Source organism: Enhydra lutris, unplaced genomic scaffold, assembly GCF_002288905.1.
Source record: "Enhydra lutris kenyoni isolate GAN:26980312 unplaced genomic scaffold, ASM228890v2 scaffoldscaffold67, whole genome shotgun sequence".
Taxonomy (NCBI): Eukaryota; Metazoa; Chordata; class Mammalia; order Carnivora; family Mustelidae; genus Enhydra; species Enhydra lutris.
Genome location: NW_019154151.1, coordinates 1298933 through 1322877, shown reverse-complemented (window position 1 = coordinate 1322877; position 23945 = coordinate 1298933). Strand labels below are relative to the sequence as shown.

Sequence of the window (23945 nt, the reverse complement as noted above, 5' to 3'; positions counted from 1 at the left end):
CAATATATGGATGGGTCCGGCTTTTTTATCCAATCTGAAACCATGTGTTTTTTTGCTGGGAACATTCAGTCCATTTATAATCAGAGTAACTATTGAAAGATATGAATGTAGTGTCGTTGTATTGACTGTAAATTCCCTGTTTCTTTAGCTTGCTTGGGTTACTTTCTGGTCTATGTTACTCTTGGGTTCTCTCTTCACTTACAGAATCCTCCTTAATATTCTTGCAGGGCTGTATTGGTGGTCACATATCCTTTCAGTTTCTGCCTGTTATGGAAGCTCTTTATTTCTCCATCTGTTCTGAATGAGAGTCTTGTTAGGTAAAGTATTCTTTGCTGCATATTCTTCTCATTTAGTACCCTGAATGTCCTGTGCCCTTTCTGGCTTGCCAGGTTTCTGTGGATAACATCAGACAGATCTGATGTTATTCTGATGTTCCTCCTTCCATATGTAAGGAAACTTCTCTCTCTAGCTACTCTCAGAATAGTTTCTTTGGCTGTAAGATTTGCAAGATTCATTATTATATATCAGGATGTTGATTTATTTTTATTGATTTTGGGATGGGTCTTCTCTGCATTTTGGACATGAGTGCTTGTTTCCTTTCCCAGATTTGGGAAGTTCCCAGCTATGATTTGCTTAAATATACCTTCTAACCCTCTCAGTCACTCTGCCCCTTTGTGAATCCCAACAATTCTGACAGTGGAATATTTTATGACACCATTATTCTCTCCAATGCTTTTTTCATGGGCTACTAGCTGCCTATCTAAGTTTTCCTCAACTTCCTTCCTTTACATCAGCTTATGTTACAGATCATTTATTCTCCCTTCTGCCCCATTGACACTAGCTGGTAGAGTATCCAGTTTAGACTGCATCTCATTCCTGGCATTTTTAAGTTCTGCCTGATTACATCTCATTTCTGTCCTTAGAGTTTCTATATTGTCACTAATGCTTTTTTCAAGCCTTTTTAGTAACTTTATGACTGCTGTCCTGAATTCTATCTCTCTATCTTACTTATATCCATGTCAATTATCTCTATGACACTGTCTCTGATTTTTTTATGTGAATTCCTCCTTCTTGTCATTCTGTCCAGAGAATGATGGCTGGCAAATAAACAGAATCCAAAATATCAACCATGACCCAAGCAAGATGTACCCTAGCCAAATCCGGAGTGTTCAGAAGCCACCACAGAAAAACAAAGCCAAAATGAAAAACAAGAATAAAATTAAAAAAAAAAATGGGGTGGTAGGGAGAGGAAGAGGGACTATAATCTCACAGTTTGGATCAAGCTGGGTTTTCCACCTGTTTCTAGGTTCTAGTCTTTTTCAAGCTGTTCAGGAAGAGTGATTAGTGACCAGCCTGGCTCATGGTTTATGGTGATATGAGCTGAGAGTCTGCTCCTGGGCTCACTCACCATAACCTGCTTCACTGCTAGGGCATTCTATGGTTAAGTCACCCCCAATTAGTTCTGTGGATCTTTGGATCCTGAGACCACAATGCCCTACCTAGAATTCCATCTTTTTATTTCTAGAGCCTCTTTCAGAGAGGGGTGTCTCTCACTAGAGCAGATTTATAAGGATTCTGATTCTGCCTTGTAGTGTTATATCACATTTCAGGAGCCAGCTTATGGATGCTTCCTCCCCTTTCTGTTTATCTTCCATTAGCTTCCCACAGGTTCTAGACTCTGCACATTACCTTGTAAAAGGCAGTCACTTTTCTTCTTGTAGAGATCCAGATCTATATTCTTACATCTCAGGCTGATTTTGTGTATGTTCAAAATGGTTTGATAGATATCAAAGCTAAATTCAAAGACCAGTTGAAACTGGGTCTTCTACTCCTCCACCATCTTGCTTCCTCTCTTTTCTACCCATATTTTTAACTGGGTTATTTGTTTTTTGGGTCTTGAGTTCTTCAGTTTGATAAGTTCTTTAAAGATTTTGGTTACTAACACTTTATTAGATATATTATCTTTTCCCATTCTGAAGATTGCCTTTTAGTTTTGTTGATTGTTTCCTTTGCTGTGTGAAGATTTTTATCTTGATGAAGTCCCAATAGTTTATTTTTGCTTTGGGTTCCCTTGCCTCAGGAGATGTATCTAGTAAGAAGTTGTTAAGGCTGATGTCAAAGAGCTTACTGCCTGTGTTTTACTCTAGGATTTTAATGGTTTCCTCTCTCCCATTTAAATCTTTCATCCATTTTGAGTTTATTTTTGTGTATGGTTTAATAAAATGATCCAGATTCATTCTTATTCATATTGCTGTCCAGTTTTCCCAGCAGCATTTGTTGAAGAGACTGTCTTTTTACTATTGGATATTCTTTCCTTGATCTTTGCTTTTTAAATATTGTAAATAAATATCTTATTAAATGAAATACTTCATAATGAACCATAGCAGCTTTTTCATGATTCAATATTTTCTTCAAACTTTATAAAGGCATGCATGATGTTTATCAAAAATAATGTTGATAAGTCCCTATCTGTATCAAATGCATAGTAATACTATAGATTTTAATCCAACACTCTATGACATATTTTTATTTTTAACTGAAGTCTCAGAGTGTAAAGACATTTCAGGCTGTTAGATACTTAAAAGACTTACCTAACTAAAACAGTTTCAAGCAGAAAACACCCCCTAGGGGCACCTGGGTGGCTCAGTGGGTTAAAGCCTCTGCTTTTAGCTCAGGTCATGATCCCAGGGTCCTGGGATCGAGCCCCGCATTGGGCTATCTGCTCGGGCTATCTTCCTCCTCTCTCTGCCTGCCTCTCTGCCTACTAGTGATCTCTGTCTGTCAAATGAATAAATAAAAACTTAAAAAAAAAACACCCCCATATAAGGAATTATTGTGTTTCTAAAAATATTTTAATTTCTAAGTGAAAGCATTAGTAACTGGCCAAGAATTAGCACAGTTAATTATATTGTACTCCGTTTAGTAGAATGCAATAAAAATAGGTATAAAGATGCAATAAAAATAGTTATAAAGATGCTCTATCATATATATCTATATATATCATATATATATCTATCATATATTATATATATAATATGATAGATATATCTATCATGTATATGATAGAGCATCTTTTTATTCATAGATAAAGAGTGTTACATAATAAGGTCTAATTCCATCTGACTTTTATTTATCCCTATCATACCCTATGTCACACCAGTTGTTCAGATTTTTGCAACTTAAAGTACATTTTTAAAAATTATGCACTTTTCCTCAAAACTGCTATTCTGAAGACTACAAAAGGTTCTTTTTTAAACTTCTTGAAAATACTTTCTAATAATACAGAACAATTATGTATAACAAATGTCTTCAATATTTAAAGGACTGTAATAGGTTCTTAACTGAGGGTACAAATGTAGATCATATTACCTATATTACACATCCTTATCAATTTTCTTGGGATTGAATCAGAGGTGCAAGTCTTGAAAATCACTTTTACATTTGGCAAAACTTCACTATGTGAGACTTGAGTAATTTAAAACTTGTAACATTTTGGACAGTTCCCTGCTTGTAATGTTCCTTTATTTGACTAATCATTTTTTTCTCACAGTGAATATATTAAGTGTGTAACTCTTCTCCAAGAACATAAATTAACTTTGCGAAATATTGTAGAATGTCATTTTTACAGAACACATGCATTTCATGAATTTCAGAAACACACATGAAATAATAAATAATAAACAAATCTTATTTTCTTTTCATTATGACGGAGGATAGCAACAGAAAAATGTTCACCTTTAGCCCAGAAGGCTGACCTGTAACTTACATAGTTTTGATACGGATCAAATAAGTTCTGGGTGCTACATTCTTAAAGGGTCTCATGATGGCCTGTATATCTCATTGATAGCTAATATTGGACTGAATGATAAAGACCAGAGAAATCTTGGAAAATAAGTTTTATGAGTGGAAATTTGAAGAAGACATTTATGATCTAATACTCCTGGCATGTCCCCTCCCACTCAAGCACTGTGAAGATAACCACTAGCTTCATACAGCAAAAATTCAGGTCTTTTGGCCCATGGGTCCTGTCCTTACGATACTTGAATAAACTTACTAAGTTGCATTGTAAAACATCTCAAGAATTCTTTCTTGACTGTCATGCTCAATGATCCTGCAACAATTACATTTTTCCTTATCATTGTACTTAAGCATTATTTTTCTACATTTTCTAAATGTATATGTTTTGTAAAAAAAATGAAAAGCATATTAAAATAACTAGGTAAGGTTCAATTTATGGTTGTTAATTTGGCACCTAAAGGGCCAGGTTCAGAACTTTTTCTTTACTAAAAACAGTACGTTAACCAATCATAAAATAACAAATAGTGTAAAAATGTCTAGATTGGTCTGCTCACTCCATTTTTGAAGCCCCCTTAAGGGTGTCTACTCAGCAAAAAAAGTGGAATTGGATTCATTAGTCACATTTTGAGCTGTTATGATTGAAATGAGAAGTGTTTTTCTTTTTTTAAGGTACCTTGTAACTTAAATTAAAAAAAAATAAATCTTGTTTCTACCTGAAGTTATTTTAGTGGGGTTTTACTAAAATTTGCCTTTAGCATAAAAACAAATTTCCCTATATTAAATCATAAGATAAAACAGCAGTTGTGATTTTTTTTCAATCCATGATTTCAGAAGTAGACTTAAAAATCAGTGGAGTAGCCAATCATTTAGAAGATACTTTTTGAGGAATGCTTGTATCTTATTCAATAAATAAATTAACTCCACTATTATTAACAAACAACACTAGGAAGAAACATGTATTTCCTGTCATATTTTTACACATGAGTCTGGCACAAAACATCTAAAGAACCTTCATGGGACATATATTGAGAAACATAACTTAAGAACATGCCTTATATGTTTATAAAATTCAATTATAGGAAATAGAAAAATATCAAGTGTTTCCTTTCATACCTGTGGTTCAGGATGAATCCAGATCTCCACGGTTGTTGACTCTTTCATTGGGGTATGAGATTGTACAACCTCCTTCATTGGCTTTAGAAGGAGAAAAGAAATAAAATTATTTTTTCAGTGGTTTGTTAAAAGTGAAAAAATGCAGTGCATTGCACACATGCATGAAATATGAGTAAATAAAATAGTGCCTGGCTAAATCCCTGTACACATCATAGTCATTGAGGAGTTGTAATACGGCAGGTAAAACTCTAGGCCCTAGGAATGGAAAGAGAAAAAAATTCTCATGGAATTTAAATTTCAGTGTTACTTTTAAGTGTTCAATTAAATATATGAATGGAAATGTAGAGGACAATTTGAAATATTTAAATGGACGAAATTTAAGCTGGAGAGATTTTTGCTCCAGTGCTGTTATAAATCAATGTCTTCAACAGCTTGTATTTATGAATCCACCATAGTCTGAAATTAAACTTATCCTGTTTGTCAGCACATTGCAAATTTGCTACCTAACATGAAAATATATTTAGTAAGTGCCAAGAAATTTCTGAACCAATATGAAGATACTAACCTACCAAACAATAATAATTATGAAGATCTTGAAAAGATGATGTTTTTATTCATTGAATTTTATTCAGGATACAAATAATAAGTTTTGTTTTTAGAATAATGAATGCATACTCTACACATTTTTTGTATATTTTGTTTTAGTCTACGTGGTAAAGGATTCAGTAAAAATTTATCACTTGATCTACGAAAGTGAAAAATTTTTCAAGAAGCTGAGGAAACTCAATGAATCTTGATAGCTTTCATGCTATAATAACAGAGTTGAGTAGTATAACTGAGATCTTTTGTCACACTCTCAGAACTTCATACTGCTGTTTGGTGTGCTACAAATTACAGTGATACCATAATTACTTGACAGTAATTATTTGAAGGAGCGCAGATTTTGTCAGCCCAAAATGTGTCTCTTTGGCATAAAGATTATTTAAGAAAAAGAAGACTTAAGAAAAGTTCTGAAAAACTGAGTAGAAGTTACCCTTTCATAAGAAACACTATATTTATAATGAAAATCTCCATTTATAAGGATGTTTCCTTCTCTGTACCTGGAAGGGTGACCAAATTTTTTAAAAACTCATCAATGGAGAAGGCAACAAACTTAAGCATAACATATTGTTTACTTGTTTTATGTGCTCTTCCTGGTAACCTTTCTTAACTGTTTCACCCCACCCCCCAATATATTTTGTCTTTATCTGAAGATGGATTTAGGGTAATGTCATGGGCCATTTCCGAAAGTTAACTCAGTTTTTCTGGGTATTCTCCATGTATACAGGAAGCGTGCATGCTATTAAACTTCTGTTTGTTTTTCTCCTGTTAATTTGCCTTTTATACAGGAGGTCTCAACTGAGAACCCAGAAGCACAGAAAGAAAATTATTTTTCCTCCTCCATAGTTTCAAGTGCCCCACACATATCACCTTAATGTGACTATTTACTTATATTACTTGGGCATGACCATTATGTCAAATCAAGAAAAGAAGAGACAATCAGACTTGGAACATATACTTCTAAGGCCCAGCTGAGCAGGAATTACTTTGTTATCTAATTAAATGGCAAATCAGGTTTTTATGCAATTGCACTATGATTGTGACAAAAAGAATTCAATACACACATATATTACCAGACTGATCACTCATCACAATATTCCAACTCACAAGAAAGCAACAGTCAAAAGAATTAAACAGTTAAAATGGGGCATCTCATCACAGCAGAATTTCTTCACAAAATAAAAAAAAATGAAAATTAGACTGTGATCAAAGTCAGTTTCTGGGGCACCTGGGTGGCTCAGTTGGTTAAGCCTCTGCCTTCAGCTCAGGTCATGATCTCAGGGTCCTGGGATCGAGGCCCACATTGGGCTTTCTGCTCAGCGGGGAGCCTGCTTCCTCCTCCCCCTCTGCCTGCCTCTCTGCCTATTTGTGATCTCTCTCTCTGTGTCAAATAAATAAATGAAATTTTTTTTTTAAAAAGTAAGTTTCTAAAAGTCTTATTTGTTAGCCAAGCAGAGAAAAACACTTATTTTTTTTTAATTTTATTCATTTGACAGAGAGAAAGCCAGAGGGAACACAAGCAGGGAGAGTGGGAGAGGGAGAAGCAGGCTTCCCGCAGAGCAGGGAGCCCGATGCGGGGCTCGATCCCATGACCCTGGGATCATGACCTGAGCCGAAGGCAGACGTCTAACGGCTGAGCCACCCAGGTGCCCCAGAAAAACACTTATTAATGGTGAGCTAATCAAGTTGCATTTGTTTACAATAGCCAAATAAATTTATCTAGGGAGAGGAAATTTGAGACAAATACTTCAATAAGTGCAGTTACTCCAAAAGTTGAGAACATTAAAAACAATATCAATACTGAATTTTTAAAAAAGTAAGGATAAATAATTCAAGTGGTTTTTCTTATCTTCTTAATGAGTTAATAGATGTTACCAACAATATTTAGTTGTTAGTTACTTGAGGAAGCAATGTTAAGTTTGAAGTGACTAAAGAATTAGCTTCTATCAATGAATAGTCTGTGTGGGCTAGAACAGACAAAAATAATTCCAATGAAGCTGAGAAAACACTAATTCAGTAAAACTTGAAGTGGCATCTACTAAGAAGTCTTATAACTAATGGTGAGTAAAATATACGTGGCATAGAAAAAAGTTCAGTTGGGCAAGCCTTATAAAGGCTTGGGAAAATATGAGGCATCCAAAGCCTATAGTTATTTATTGTATTAAACATCAGCAGGTACTTCATGGAAAATGAGTTTATCATGTGTAAGGTCAATAGTGAGCTACATTTACTATTGTTAGTGGAACTATTGTTATTATGTGAACTTTTGTCAAAAATACAAATCTGATATCCTGACTTGCCCTACCACACAACCTGTTGGATGGTTTGGCAGTGGCAAAGTTTTATTGAGTTTTTGTTTGTTTGTTTGTTGTTTTTGTTTGTTATTTTTTTGTTTGTTTGTTTTGAGATTAAAGCCAGCACTGAAATTTTGCCCAATGAGAACCACCCTTGACCACTATTATCAAACACTGAATTACTTTGGAAATTATTTTTTGCTGCCAACTTGATAATGTCTCTTAAAAAATCTAGCCAAAATTATAAGATAATACAGTGCTTATATGTAAGACCTATACTGCAATAATGTAATTTTGATGACAAATGCAATTGTTTGAGCAAGTAATGTCAAGTTACATTATATAATCTAGCCTTGCAGGAAAATATACAACTGAAGGGCTTTTACCTAAACTTCAATTACAAATTATTATTTGTGATGCCTGGGTGGCTCAATCATTTAAGTGTCTGCTTTGGCTCAGATTATGATCTTGGGGTCTTGGGACAGAGTCCCACATAGGGCTCCTTGCTTGGTGGGGAGCCTGCTTCTCCCTCTGCCTGCTACTCCTCCTACTTGTGCCCTATTTCTGACAAATAAATAAATAAAATATAAAAAAAGAAATTATTAATCTTCAATGTGGTGGCATGCTAAAAGTATGAAGAAAAGAATATAATAGAATACTTTACATACCTTCTAAGAAATATATATGTTGAAGTAAAACTACATGCTATAGATTGATATCAGTATTTGGTAGTAACTATATGGAAAGACATTTCCAGAAATCAGATATACAAGTCCATTTATCTCATGAGGAGGTCTGTGTTACATAACAAATTATACATAATTGATATCTGAATATCATCAATTGAAATTTTGTGGAAATTTGTCTTCTCATATTATATAAATATCTATTCTGGCCCTTTACAGAAAAAGTTTGCTGACCCCCTGATCTAGGGGAAAAGGAAACACAGACTAATAACTATGATTAATGGGCACATCTATAAAATAAGTCTGGTAGATGTTAGATGCAGAGAGTGAAGAAGAGTTTTGTTGTTGTTTCAGCAAACAGCAGTTGTTGGCTGCATAAAAAGCAATATGGTCCAAGACAGGAAACCCCAGAATGTGGTTAGTATAGCTGGAGTGTTATAGAGATATAGCTGCATGGTGGGACAAATGTATTAGAAAGTGAATTAATCATATACTCTTGATGGGCTTGCAAAGTTAGCTGGTGATTTTATAGCCATACAGTAAACAATGTAGATATTCAAATATATTTAAGCAAAATACTGTGTGGTACAGAACTTTCTAAGAAGATTTGTGCTAAGATTTCAGATTTAATTTTATTTTTAAACCAAGTCTCTTAGGGTTACGTTTCCCATGCGCATTCTAAGAATCTGGTTTAAACATTTTCTGTCAATCGTGAGCATTTTTGTCTGTCTGGTCTGCCCTCAAATATATAATGCCATACTCAAATGTCCACTGAATTAGGTAAAGATGGTATTTTAGGTGGTTAAATGTTTAGCTATATGGATGTATTGTGCCCACTTAAATTTGGCAATTAAACATCTCTATTTTGTAATATACTTCAATATTCAAATATTAGGAAAATTTATTGAATTTTGTTTTGGATAAAAATGACAAATTAAGAGTAAAATAGTACTCCCATCCCTGACAATGTTCTTCCCATTACTTCTTCTTCCAACAAATCCCAGAGTTACAAAACTAATAACAAGGAAATCATTTAATAAAAGAGCTTCAATATAAAGAACTGCTGAGGGTTAACCACAACGTAAATAGGAGAAATGACAATTCTAGGAAATAATCGTGCTCAAATAAATTTATGCTTGACTTTCTTTTAATTTTTAATTTAAATTCAAGTTAGTTAACATATGCTGTATTATTAGTTCAGAGATAGAATGTAGTAATTCATCTGTTGCATATAACACCCAGTGCTCATTACTTAAAGTGCCTTCTTTAATGCCCATCACCCAATTACTTTATCCCCCCACACATGTCCCCTCCATCAACCCTGTTTATATCCTATAGTTAAGAGTCTCTTATGGTTTACCTCCCTCTCAGTTTTCATCTTATTTTTCTTTCCCTTTCCCTATGTTCATGTTTTTTTTTCTTAAATTCCACATATGCCTGAAATCATATGGTATTTGTTTTTTTTTCTGACATTTTACTTAATATAATGCCCTCTAGTTCCATCCATGTTGCTGCAAGTGGCAAGATTTCATACTTTTCTGATAAGCTTGAGTTCTTTAAGGAAATGAAATATAGTTCATTAATGATACCTGAAAAATACAGTGCACATCTACATTTCTGTTTCCTTACATGCACCACGTACTGAACCAAATTGCATTTTCCTTTTTTTTTTCTTTTTGGAATCAGATGTCAAGCTGTCAAGGAAATGGTAAAGTACTTTATAATTACTCTTTACAGATTTAAGTCTCATTTTAGCCCAGTTCATATTAAGACAGTGCTCAAATAGTGAAAACTGAGAACTACATCTTACCACTAATCTTAAAGAGTTTGAAAAGTGTCACTGGCATTGTTAAAGATTAAAAAGAAAAAAAAAAACTTCCAAGAGAAAGATGGATAGTTATTGAATCTTATTATTCCTGAGTCAAATATTGCTAGTTGATAGTTTAGACATTGGAAGGGAATTTAATGTAGTTTTAAAATATATTAAATCCTTTAAGCAATAATACCTTATTTCACCAGTGATGCCTTATTGGCCTAATGAAATAGACATATATGAAAGAAAAGATGTTCATTTATATTATTTCACCTTTCAGAATCTAGAAATTTCATGGTTTAAAAATTGTCTATATTCTGTTTGAATGATTTTATTTATGAATGTGAGAAGAGACTGGCTTATAAGGAGTATTCCAACATATTTAGCTTTTAAGGAAAATAAGAAACTGTTACAGATGAGTTTAAAAAAAAGTAAAATTCACTTCCCAACATATAAGATCCTTGCCAAAAAAAAAAAAAAAAAAAAAAAGGAAAGACAACATAATGTAATTGAAACTTTTAAATCTGGCAGGACCTTCTAACTGTTCTCAAATATTTTCCTGACTCTGTCACACACAGAATCTGAGCTTAATGACTTAATATGTTAACTACATTGCTTAACTTGACTAATGCTGAAGCTACTTGAAACTACTGGATGAGGTAAACTCAGACTCATTCAGTGATCATTTTAAGGGCAAATATGGATTATATCCTTTATTTTCCCACTTGGAAATTTTATTGCCACTCAAACCTAATGGTGAGGAAATCATAGCTAGAATAAGATCATGATATTTCTGATTACAGTCAGTATTACATATTGTTTCAAAATATGGTAAAAAGAGAATCCAGAGGAACCTCATTGTATTCAGCAATTACTTTCTTTCTCAAATGTAACATGTTTCCTACTGGAAATATTAAGTATGCTTCAATTTTCAGAGTAATCATTCACACCCCAGCAATGTCAGATACTGCAGAAATGTGACATTCTAAATTGTTGTCGTCATCACTTAATTTCAGCTACTAAAGACTATATGTGAGTTTAACTGAAAAGTCATTTTTATTTTATTGCCATACAGTTGACATATTGACATGTTAAGGAGAAAAAAAAAACGGCCTTTTCAAAGCATCATATGAAACATTTTTTGGAGAGTCCTAGTTAATACTCACCAAAATGATATGTGCCTAAAGACATATAAGTATGTTGTTAATCCTTCTAATGATTACTTTTATAAAATAGCCTCATTCTCACTTCTTCCTTATAAGAAATCAAGATTCTTACTATGGAAATAATATCCATCAGAACTATGGTAAAGTTCACAAATTCAAAGTGTAATTTGATGTTTATTTTTACCCACAATATACATTAAAAGCCTTGGGGGGAAAAACACCTTAATTTTTATAATAAATTACAAAGCACATATTTCAATTGCAATGAATACAATGTAGAGATTTCCTGAAATAGGAAAAACCCTAGTTGATTCTTACTCTCCCTAATGTTTCTTAAGGTCCTCTGTCAAGCCTTTCTGTCTTAAAATTAACAGTGGTGATAATACTAAGGAGGAAAAGATAGGTTTAATAGAGATTAAAATCTACTCAGCAATGTGGTGCAAAAGTAGAAAAGGCAGGAGTTTGGGATCTGCATCTGGCTCTACACCTTACTTGTTTTATGAACTCTGTGAAGTTAAAGATGACTCTGTTTCATTATCTGTGAAATAAATATAAAATAAAAGCCCCCTAGAACTATTGTATTATACTGAGCTATTAAAGTGCCTGACACCTTATAATAGTCTCCTTACTTGAACTATTATGGATATATCTTCCTTCATAAAATGAAGTCGAAGTCATGAACAGCCATCCACTACATGGTTCCCCCCTCTCCTTGCACCTCCGCATTTTTGAAACTATGAATTCCAATTACTTACAAAACGTGTTTGCATATCTGAAAAATAAAAAAAAATATACCAACTGCTGCAATAGATAGCACAATAATGTGACAGTTGAGGGTGGAAGCAACACGGAAGGCAGACATTAGTTATTCTTTACTTTTACAATTCTTACATAACGTCTAATTGGGAGAAACCTCTTTCCATTACACATAAATTCCTCTTAGTAACATAAAAATAAATTATTTGTGAATTTAGTTGGCATTCCAAAAAAAAGTTGGTTTATAAAAGTTTACAGAAATCATCAAAATTTGAGAACCAATATTAACCATTTCTATGAATGCATAAAGATAAATAAAATAGACTTCAATAGATAAATAAAATTGACTATTGAAAGTTTTAAAATGAATTGACTAAATGTTATTGAATGCATGCAAATTTATTTAAAAATACATATATTTTCAGATGAAAGCAGAAGGAGAAGGGTTGGATCAAACAAGTTTAAACAGAATCTGATAGTCAGCATTCATTTACAATTTTCAAGTATTCTTAAAAGTATTTTCTAAAAGTATTATACAGTTCACATGCTTGAAGAAATATGACAAATTTAATATTTCCTAATAAGTTACACAGAGTAAAGTGTTCCCATATAAACTAACAAACTCAATGTAAAACACTTTTTTTTGTATTTTTTTAATTTCTTTTCAGCATAACAGAACTCGTTGATTTTGCGCCATACCCAGTGCTCCATGCAATACGTGCCCTCCCCAATACCCAACCCCTTCCAATTTCCCTTAACTCCCTTCTCCTCTCCATCTCCCTATGCCCTCCATGTTATTTGTTATGCTCCACAAATAAGTGAAACCATATGATAATTGACTCTCTCTGCTTGACTTATTTCACGCAGCATAATATCTTCCAGTCCCATCCATGTTGACACAAATTGGGTACTCATGCTTTCTGATGGAGGCATAATACTCCATAATGTATATGGACCACATCTTCCTTATCCACTCGTCCATTGAAGGGCATCTTGGTTCTTTCCACAGTTTGGTGACCGTGGCCATTGCTGCTATGAACATTGGGGTACAGATGGCCCTTCTTTTCACTACATCTGTATCTTTGGGGTAAATACCCAGTAGTGCAATTGCAGGGTCATAGGGAAGCTCTATTTTTAATTTCTTGAGGAATCTCCACACAGTTTTCCAAAGTGGCTGCACCAACTTGCATTCCCACCAACAGTGTAAGAGCATTCCCCTTTCTCCACATCCTCTCCAACACATGTTGCTTCCTGTCTTGCTAATTTTGGCCATTCTAAGTGGTGTAAGGTGGTATCTCAATGTTGTTTTAATTTGAATCTCCCTGATGGCTAGTGATGATGAATATTTTTTTCATGAGTCTGATAGCCATTTGTATGTCTTCATTGGAGAAGTGTCTGTTCATATCTTCTGCCCATTTTTTTGATATGATTATCTGTTTGTGTATGTTGAGTTTGAGGAGTTCTTTATAGATCCTGGATATCAGCCTTTTGTCTGTGCTGTCATTTGCAAATATCTTCTCCCATTCTGTGGGTTGCCTCATTGTTTTGTTGACTGTTTCCTTGGCTGTGCAGAAGCTTTTGAACTTGATGAAGTCCCAAATGTTCATTTTCACTTTTGTTTCCTTTGCCTTTGGAGACATATCTTGAAAGAAGTTGTTGTGGCTGATATCGAAGAGGTTACTGCCTATGTTCTCTAGGATTCTGATGGATTCCTGTCTCACGTTGAGGTCTTTTATCCATTTTGAGTTTATCTTTGTGTATGGTGTAAGAGAATGGTCAAGTTTCATTCTTCTACATATAGCTGTCCAGTGTAAACCAGGTTTTTAATTTGTTTTGTTTGAGATAAGGTGTTGCCAGAAAATATACAATTTACTAACGTTTCCTGTCCACAGGATAATCAGGTCACATTTGCCAGAATTAAAGGGACATGCAAACCTATGTTTATCAACATTCTGGCACAGAGAGGATGTTGTGAATCTGGAATACTTTATGTCTTACAGATAATCCTCCTTTATTGTTTGTATGTGTTTTGCTTGTTTTTGTTTTTTAATTTCAAATTGGTGTCAAGAGATATGGACTTCTAAAAGCAAAGCAAAAATTTGATAGTGGTGGATGGAAAGGTGCAATAATGATTTAACATAGGTTAATCTAAACTAAAATTTATTTTAAGACTGCATAGTTGTTTTCTAGGATAACTGCTATCATTAAAACTAAAATGATGTGGTCTTAAGGAAAACAGTGTTCAGTTATTCCACAGGCTTGTACAATATTTTCCAGACTGCTTTGAGTCTCTCTGAAATGGTTTAGAATCAAAAGAATATGCTGTTCCTCCCTCTGGATGTAGTAAGACCTAAGGTAAATGAGACAAAAATAGCAGATTATTTCACTCAGCATAATCTCTTCCAGTCCCATCCATGTTAATACAAAATTTGGGTATTCATCCTTTCTGATGGAGGCATAGTACTCCATAGTATATATAGACCACATCTTCCTTATGCTGAGTGAAATAAGTCAAGCAGAGAGAGTCAATTATCATATGGTTTCACTTATTTGTGGAGCATAAGAATAACATGGAGGACATGAGGAGATGGAGAGGAGAAGGGAGTTGAGGGAAATTAGAGGGGGAGATGAACCATGAGAGACTATGGACTCTGAAAAACAATCTGAGGGTTTTGAAGGGGCGGGGGGTGGGAGGTGGGGGGAACCAGGTGGTGGGTATTGGAGAGGGTATTGATTGCATGGAGCACTGGGTGTGGTGCAAAAAACAATGAATACTGTTACACTGAAAAAAAATAATAAAAAATAAAATAATAATAAATTAAAAAATGAAAAAAATAATAAATATACTTTTAAAATAAAAAAAAAAGAAATTATGATTTACCTCAAGATTTATATTATGACACACAAAAACACACTGCTATCCAGCCTTGTGTATTTGGTGAAGGAAAGTTAAAAATTTAAAAATCTATGTTTTCAACTCCAGTCAAGATTCACATGCTAGGTAAAGACAAAGTTTCACTAGATTTCTTGTCCAAAAGAAAACTGTCCTGTGAGGTTCCCATCCAGAAAATTTCTATGTTTTTCAACGATGTTACTTATATTGAAGTATTTGACAACATAAGCATGGCCAAATGGGGGCCCTCATTGCTACTCTGAGAACTGAGCTTTGTAAATATAAATTCAATATTAAAAACTTAATAACAATCCATATTGATACTCTAAGGTATTAATTATAATTAGTATTCAGCACAAATCGTACCAATTAACTATATTTAAAACATTCATCAGTATTCCTTGCTAAATATACATATCTGCAATTCCTGAGTTGATGTCAATAAGCCAGTAATGAATTGAGTTAAAGATTATTTATATAGTAAAAAAATGCTACAGTGAGATATAAGTAAATTGAATTTCCTCCTGTAAGAAACTACAGAATATGAACTATGATTATGTTAAAACCCTGCATATAATGATGACATTTCTCATTCCTAAAGAGATCCTTCTAGGAATATTGAATGATATGTTACAAAAATATTTTGATCTGAACTAGCCTACTGTCTACATCAATCAGCTAAGTATCTGAAATAAAGAGTAAACAGGAATGGAGAGTAATTTAAATAAGAATGGAAATAAAATAGAATTAGTGATATTTTGATAGGGATAGCATTAAATGTATAGATTGCCTTTGGCAGTATAGATATTTTAACAAATTATATTCTTCAATCCATGAGCATGGAAAGTTTTTCCAGTTCTTTGTGTTATTTTTAACTTCTTTTATAAGTATTCTGTAGTTTTCAGAGCACAGATCTTTTACTTTGGTTAGATTTATTCTTATGTATTTTGTGGTTTTTGATGTGATTGTAAATGGGATAAATTCCTTTATTTCTTTTTCTGCTGTTTCATAATTGGTGTATAGAAATGCAACAGATTTCTGTACATTGATTTTGTATCCTGTGACTTTGCAGAATTCATGAATAGGTTTTAGGAATTTTTTGGTGGAATCTTTTATGTTTGCTACATAAAGTATCATGTCATCTGCAAAGAGTGAAACTTTGACTTCTTCCGTGCTAATTTGGATACTTTTATTTCTTTTTGTTTCCTGATTGCTGAAACTAGGACTTCCAATACTATGTTAAATAGCAATGGTGAGAGTGGACATCTTTGTGTTGTACTTGACCATAGGGGAAAAGCTCTAAACTTTACTAAGTGAGGATAACAATAGAACAAACAATCCAAAAATTTGCATGCAACCACAGAAGACCCAGAATAGCCAAAACAAACATGAAAAAGAGAAGCAGAACTGGAAACTTTACAATTCTGGATTTCAAGCTATATTACAAAGCTGAAGTCATCAAGATGGTATGATACTGGCACAAAGACAAACACACATCTCAGTGGAACAGAAGATAAAGCCCACATTGTATCATCAGCTAATCTCCAACAAAGCAGGAAAAGATATCCAATGCAAAACAAACACAAACACAAACAAACAAACAAACAAAAATCTCAAAAACAATGAATACTCTTACGCTGAAAAGAAATAAAAAATTAAAAAAACAAAACAAAACAGAAGAATGGATAAAGAAGATGTGGGGTATATATATACAATGGAATATTATGCAGCCATCAAAAAATGAAATACTGCCATTTGCAACAACATGAATGGAACTAGAGTGTATTATGCTAAGCAAAATAAATCAATCAAAGAAAGACAAATATCATATGATGTCACTGATATGAGGAATTTGAGAAACAAGACAAAGGATCATAGAAGGGAGGAAAAAATGAAACAAGATGAAACCAGAGAGGGAGAGAAACCAAAAGAGAGTGTTATCTCAGGAAACAAACTGAGTTGCTGGAGGGGAGTAGGGTGGGACAAATGGGGTCGCTGGATGATGGACATTGGGGAGGATATGTGCTATGGTGAGTGCTGTGAATGTGTAAGACTGAGGAATCACAGACCTGTACCCCTGAAACAATACATTTTATGTTAATTAAAAAAAAATCTCTTCAACAAATGGTGTTGGGAAAATTGCACAACAACATGAAGAAGAATGTAACTGGACCTCTATCTTACACCACACAGAAAAATAAATTCAATATGAATGAAAGACCTAAATGTTAGACAGGAATCCATCAAAATTCTACAAGAGAACACAGGCAGCATCTTCTTTGACCTCAGTCACAGCAACTTCTTATTAGATATATCTCCTGAGGCAAGGGAATCAAGAGGAAAAGTGAACTACTGGGAATTCATCAAGATAAAAAGCTTATGCACAGTTAAGGAAACAAAAAAAACTAAGACAACCTAAGGAATGGGAAAAGATGTTTGCAAATGACAGCTCTGATATAAAAATTCTATAAATAAATTATAAAATGCAACAACCCAACACAAACAATCCAGTGAAGAAATGGACAGAACCCATGAACAGACATTTTTCCAAAGATATCCAGATGGCCAACAGATACACAAAAAGATGCTCAATATCGCTCATCATCAGGGAAATAAAAATCAAAACCACAAATGCCACCTTATACTTGTCAGAATAGCTAAAATTAACAACACAAGAAAAAATAGATGTTGGCATGGATGTGGAGAACGGAGAATGTTTTTACAGTGTTGGTGGGCATGTATACGCATGCAACCACTCTGGAAAACAGTATGGATGTTCCTCAAAAAATTAAAAATAATAATACCTTATGACCCAGCAATTGCACCATTAGATATTTACCCAAAAGATACAAAAACAAAACAAAACAAACAAATAAACAAACAAACAAGAAAAAAGCCAAGTATGGAAAGAGCCCAAATGTCCATCAACTGATGTATGGATAAAGAAGAAGTGTTGTGTTGTGTTGTGTTATGTGTGTTATATATTCACAATATATATATATTTACAATGGAAATTATTCAGCCATAAAAAAGGAATGAAATCTTGCCATTTGCAAGGACATGGATGGTGCTAGGGTGTGTAACCATCCCTTAGAACAACAAAGTGGTTAAAATATAAGCCATGAGAAATTATACTAGTTACCAAGCATGCTTAGATGTAGGCTTATGAAAAACATGTACTGGCAATAGGCCTCTGGGGAAGAGGACCATATACGCGCTTAAAGCCGAGCAGCTGGGGATGCCCAACTCGCTTAGGGCTGAATGCCACCTGCTTTGTTTTTCTGTTATCTCCCTTTCCCCAGAGAGCACCTGCAGTTATTCAGACAACCTTTTGTTTGGGCTTGCTCACTATACATCGTGTACTAAGTGACCAGACATATTTTGCCTTTCTTCTTACTTATCTACAAGACTCATAGTCAATGTGTAACCTACTCTGACTCCTTTGTTGTTTATTAACTACTTTCCAATAAATATGAGACTGAGGACCTTTTTGGGGTGACAGTCTTTTCTATTGTCATCCCCTGCTCCCATTCTCTTGCAGTTGAATTGTTTGTGCCTCATTTTTCTGCTGTGCACCATCAGGAAGTGGCAGAGTGTATCATGCTAAGTGAAATATGTCAGTAAAAGAAAGAAATATACCATATGTTTTCACTCATATGTGTAATTTAAGAAACAAAACAGATGAACATAGGGGAAGGGAAAAAAAGAGAGGGACAGAAACCATGAGAGACCCTTAACTATAGAGAACAAAACTGAAGGTTGATGGAGGGGAGTTGGGCAGGTGTGGGGATAAATGAGTGATGGGTATTAAGGAGGGCACTTGTTGTCATGAGCCCTGAGTGTTACATGTAAGTGTCGAATCACTAAATTCTACTCTTGAAAGCAATATTACAGTATATCTTAATTTACTAGAGTCTAAATAAAAAATGAAAATAAAAGTAAAATTATTAATGAAGAAGGGAAAAATAAATAAATAAGAAGAAAAGAAGTTAGCTTTCTGAAATATGACTGGAAAAAATATAGGCAATAAAATATATAACTGCATCCATATTCTGAGCAATTATCTATTGAAGTTAGGGAGGTAGTTGAAGATATGGGCAATATTCTACTATAAACAACAAAAATAAAATAAAGTCCACATCAGCTTAATTAGAACATGTTTACTTTGACCAAAACAAAATGAATAACAAGCAAATATGAAAATGAAATTTTTAAACTGAAGTTTAATTTGTAAAGCATAGAAAAATTAGCACTGGCTATTTTTGCATTCAGTCATTAAGATAGATTTGCATATTATATTATCATCATAATAATAAACAAAAGCATCAAAAACACCTGCATGATGTCTATGTCTCTTTATATAGATTTCCTAATTTAAGAAGGTAGATTAAAATGTCTTCAGTTTATTTTATAGCATATTTTATAGCAAGTGGTTTTTAAGGAGTAGTTAAAATGGGTAAAAATAAAGACAAATGATATATATTTTTGAAAAGCAAATATTTTATAAATCAAAATCTTTATGATTATTATTCTTTATCTCCCAACGAATGTAATGATTTATTTATTCATTTATTTATTTAACTCATTGGATTTGTTTTAAATTTTTTTTTAGTGTTCCAAGATTTATTGTTTATACATCACACCCAGTGCTCCATGCAATACATTCCCTCCTTAATACCCATCACCATGCTCACCTAACTCCCTACCCACGTCCCCTCCAAAACCCTCAGTTTGTTTCTCAGAGTCCACAGTCTTTCATGGTTCATTTCCCCCTCTGATTTCCCCCAATTTACTTTTCCTTTCATTCTAATATTCTCCATGTTATTACTTAAGCTCCACAAGTAAGTGAAAACATAGGATAATTGACTCTCTCTGCTTGACTTATTTCACTCAGCATAATCTCTTCCAGTCTCATCCATGTTGATACAAAAGTTGGGTATTCATCGTTTCTGATGGAAGCATAGTACTCCATAGTGTATATGGACCACATCTTCCTTATCCATTCGTCCATTGAAGGGCATCTTGGTCCTTTCCACAGTTCAGCGACCATGGCCATTGCTGCTATGAACACTGGGATACTGATGGCCCTTCTTTTCACTACATCTGTATCTTTGGGGTAAATACCCAGTAGTGCAATTGCAGGGTCATAAGGAAGCTCTATTTTTAATTTCTTAAGGAATCTCCACACTGTTTTCCAAAGTGGCTGCACCAACTTGCATCCCCACCAACAGTGTAAGAGGGTTCCCCTTTCTCCACATCCTCTCCAACCCACGTTGTTTCCTGTCTTGCTAATTTTGGCCATTCTAAGTGGTGTAAGGTGGTATCTCTATGTAGTTTTAATTTGAGTCTCCCTGATGGCTAGTGATGAACATTTTTTCAGGTGTCTGATAGCCCTTTGTATGTCTTCATTGGAGAAGTGTCTGTTCATGTCTTCTGCCCATTTTTTGACATGGGCCATATCTTCTTTATCCATTCTTCTCTTGAAGGTCATCTTGGCTTTTTCCACATTTTGGCAATTGTGGCCATTGCTCCCATGAACACTGTGGTACAAATGGTCCTTCTTTTCACTACATCTGTATCTTTGGGGTAAATGCTCAGTAGTGCAATTGCAAGATCATAAGGTAGCTCTATTTTTAATTTTTTAAGGAATTGGAAACAAGTGTTGGAGAAGATATGAAGAAAGGGGAACCCTCTTACACTGTTTACAGAAATGCAAGTTGGTGCAGCCACCCACTTTGGAAATGTGGAATTTTATTTTGAAAGTGTTTAAGTGTTTCAGAGTGTGGAATTTTATTTTAAAATCAATTCTCATTCATTATATCCATATGTAAGAATAATTTCGATATTGAGGAGAAAGAAATGTTGAAATACCTTTGAAGTCAAGGGAAAATGTAAATGATTGCCCATGTTGACTGTGTATGTGATTGAAGAAATAAACTAAATCAATAGCAAAGGTTTTAAGCTTGTTTCTTAAACTGGCTACTTCACTCTAAGTCTAATATGATTAAATAATGCATCATATAGAGGTTTTCAAACAATCTAAGAACATAAACACTCTTCCAGTACAAGACCAACAGATTGCATTCTAAATTTTATTGTTGTTGTTGTTGGTTGTTGTTGTTATTTAGAGAGAATGTATGAGTGCAGATGAGCAGGTTGGGGGGGTGGCAAAGGAATAGGGAGAGAGAGAATGCTAAGCAGGTTCTATGCCCAACATGGAGACCCATATAGGATCAATTTCATGACTCAGAAATCACGACCTGAACCAAAATCAAGGGTCAGATGCTTAACCAACTGAGCAAACCAGGTACCCTTGTATTCTAGGTTTTAAATGCCTAACCAGTTTGGCCTTTTATTTGTAGTAAGTATTTTATAATGAATAATTTCAGTAGATTGGTAAAAAAAAAAAAAACAGAATTTATAAACACATACTTTAGAGTCACACAGACCTCACACAGACCTCAATTCAAACACCACTTGTACAAGCTATCTTGTTTTAAAATATATGGTAAAATTGGTTTCAAGTGTAGAACTTAGTGATTAATCACTTATATCTACCACCAGTGTTCATCACAACAAATGTGCTCCTTAATACCTGTCACCCATTCAGCCCATCTCCCACCCAATGCTGTTTGTTCTCTATAGTTAAGAGTCTTCATGGTTTGCTTCTATTTCTTTCTCCTTTTCTCCCTCTTCCCCTATGTTCATATGTTTCTTTATTTTTTCTTGAATTACACATATTAGTGAAATCATATGACACCTGTGTTATTAATTTTAGTCATTCTGACAGGAGTGAGGTGATACCACATTGTAGTTTTGATTTGTGTTTCCCTGATGAGTGATGCTGAGCATCTTTTTATATTTCTGCTGGCTATCTGTATTTCTTCTTTGGAAGCATGTCTATTCATTCTATCTCCCCATTTTTTAACTGTATCATTTGTTTTTTGGGAGTTGATAAATTTTGATAACTTCCTTATAGATTTTGGATACCAACCCTTCAACAGATATGGCATTTTCAAATATCTTATCCCATTCCAGAGATTATTTTTTAGCTTTGCTGACTATTTCCTTCACTGTGCAGAAACTTTTTGTCTTGATTAAATCCCAATAGATCATTTTTTGCTTTCAGTTCCCTTGCTTCATGTGATATAGCTAATAATGAGTTACAACAGCTAATGTCAAAGAGGTTGCTGCCTGTGTTCTCCTATAGGATTTCAATGGTTTCCTATGTTACATTTAGGTCTTTCATCCTTTTTTATTTTATTTTTGTTTATGGTGATCAAAAGTTTTTCAGTTTCTAGGGCGCCTGGGTGGCTCAGTCATTTAATCAACTTACTCTTGATTTTGGCCCAGATCATGATCTCAGGATGGTGAGATTGAGCCCTGAGTCATGTTCATTGGTCAGTTGGAGTCTGCTTGAGATTCTCTCTCTTTCTGTCCCCCTCCCCAGTGCTATCTTTCTCTAAAATAAATAAGTAAAATATTAAAACAACAACAACAAAAAAACCTGAAAGTAGTCCAGTTTCATTCATTTGCATGTTGCTCTCCAGTTTTCCCAAAACCATTTGGGAAACACCATGTGTTGGGAAAACACCATTTGTGTTGGGGAAAAAAAGAGACTGTCTTTTTTCCATTGGATATTATTTCCTGCTTTGTTGAAGATCAGCTGATGATATATTTTGTGGGTCCATTTCTAGGTTTTCTCTTCTGTTTCATTGATCTATGTGTCTGTTTTTGTGCCAGTACAATACTGTCTTAATGACTGCAGGTTTGTAATATACATTGGGGTCCAGAATTGTGAAGCTTCCAGCTTTGCTTTGCTTTTCCAAGATTGGTTTGGCTACTTGGGGTCTTTTGTGATTCCATATACATTTTAGGTTTCTTTATTCTAGCTCTGTGAAAAATGCTGGTGGTGTTTTAATAAGGACTACATAAATGGATAGATTTCTTTGGGTAGTATAGACATTTAAAAATAAGTGCTCTTCCAATCCATGGACATGGAATGTTTCTCCATTTTATTGTGTCAGTTTTAATTTATTTCATCAATGTTTTATAATTTTCAGAATACAGATATCTTACCTCTTTGTTTAGGTTTATTCCTTGGTGTTCCTATGGTTTTTGGTGCAATTGTAAATGGGGTCAATTCCTTGGTTTCCCTTTCTGCTGCTTCATTATTGGTGTATTGAAATGGATATCTGTACATTGACTTTGTATCCTGCAACTTACCGAATTTGTGTATCAGTTTTATCAATTTTTTTATGTAGTCTTTCAGGTTTTCTACATAGAGTTTCATGTTTTCAAATAATATGTTTAACTCCTTCCTTGATTTAGATGTCTTTTATTTATTATTGTTTTCTGAATGGTGAGGCTAGGACTTCCATTTCTTTTTTTTTTTAAGATTTTATTTATTTGACAGACAGAGATCACAAGTAGGCAAAGAGACAGGCAGAGAGAGAGGGGGAAGCAGGCTCCCTGCTGAGCAGAGAGACTGATGTGGGGCTTGATCCCAGGACCCTGGGATCATGACCTGAGCCAAAGGGAGAGGCTTTAACCCACTGAGCCACCCAGGCGCCCCATAGGACTTCCAATTCTATGTTAAATAACAGTGGTGAGAGGGAACATCCCTGTTTTGTTCTTGAGCATAGAGGAAAAACTCTCAGTTTTCCCCCATTGAGGATGATATTAGATGTGGGTTTTTCCTGTATGGCCTTTATGATGTTGAGGTAGGTTCCCTCTATCCCTACTCTGTTAAGGGTTTTACTCAAGAATGGATACTGTACTTTGTCAAATGCCTTTTCTGCATCTATTGAAAGAATTATATGACTC

At 34.2% G+C, this 23945-nt stretch overlaps 1 protein-coding gene across 1 annotated transcript in view; it reads right to left on the bottom strand.

The window, feature by feature from the left end:
- LOC111159209 (protocadherin 11 X-linked) overlaps positions 1-23945 on the bottom strand; it is a 583780-nt gene that overhangs the window by 255252 nt on the left and 304583 nt on the right. The window contains 1 exon segment of the mRNA XM_022521651.1: positions 4912-4992. Coding sequence (XP_022377359.1) covers positions 4912-4992 — 81 coding nt within the window.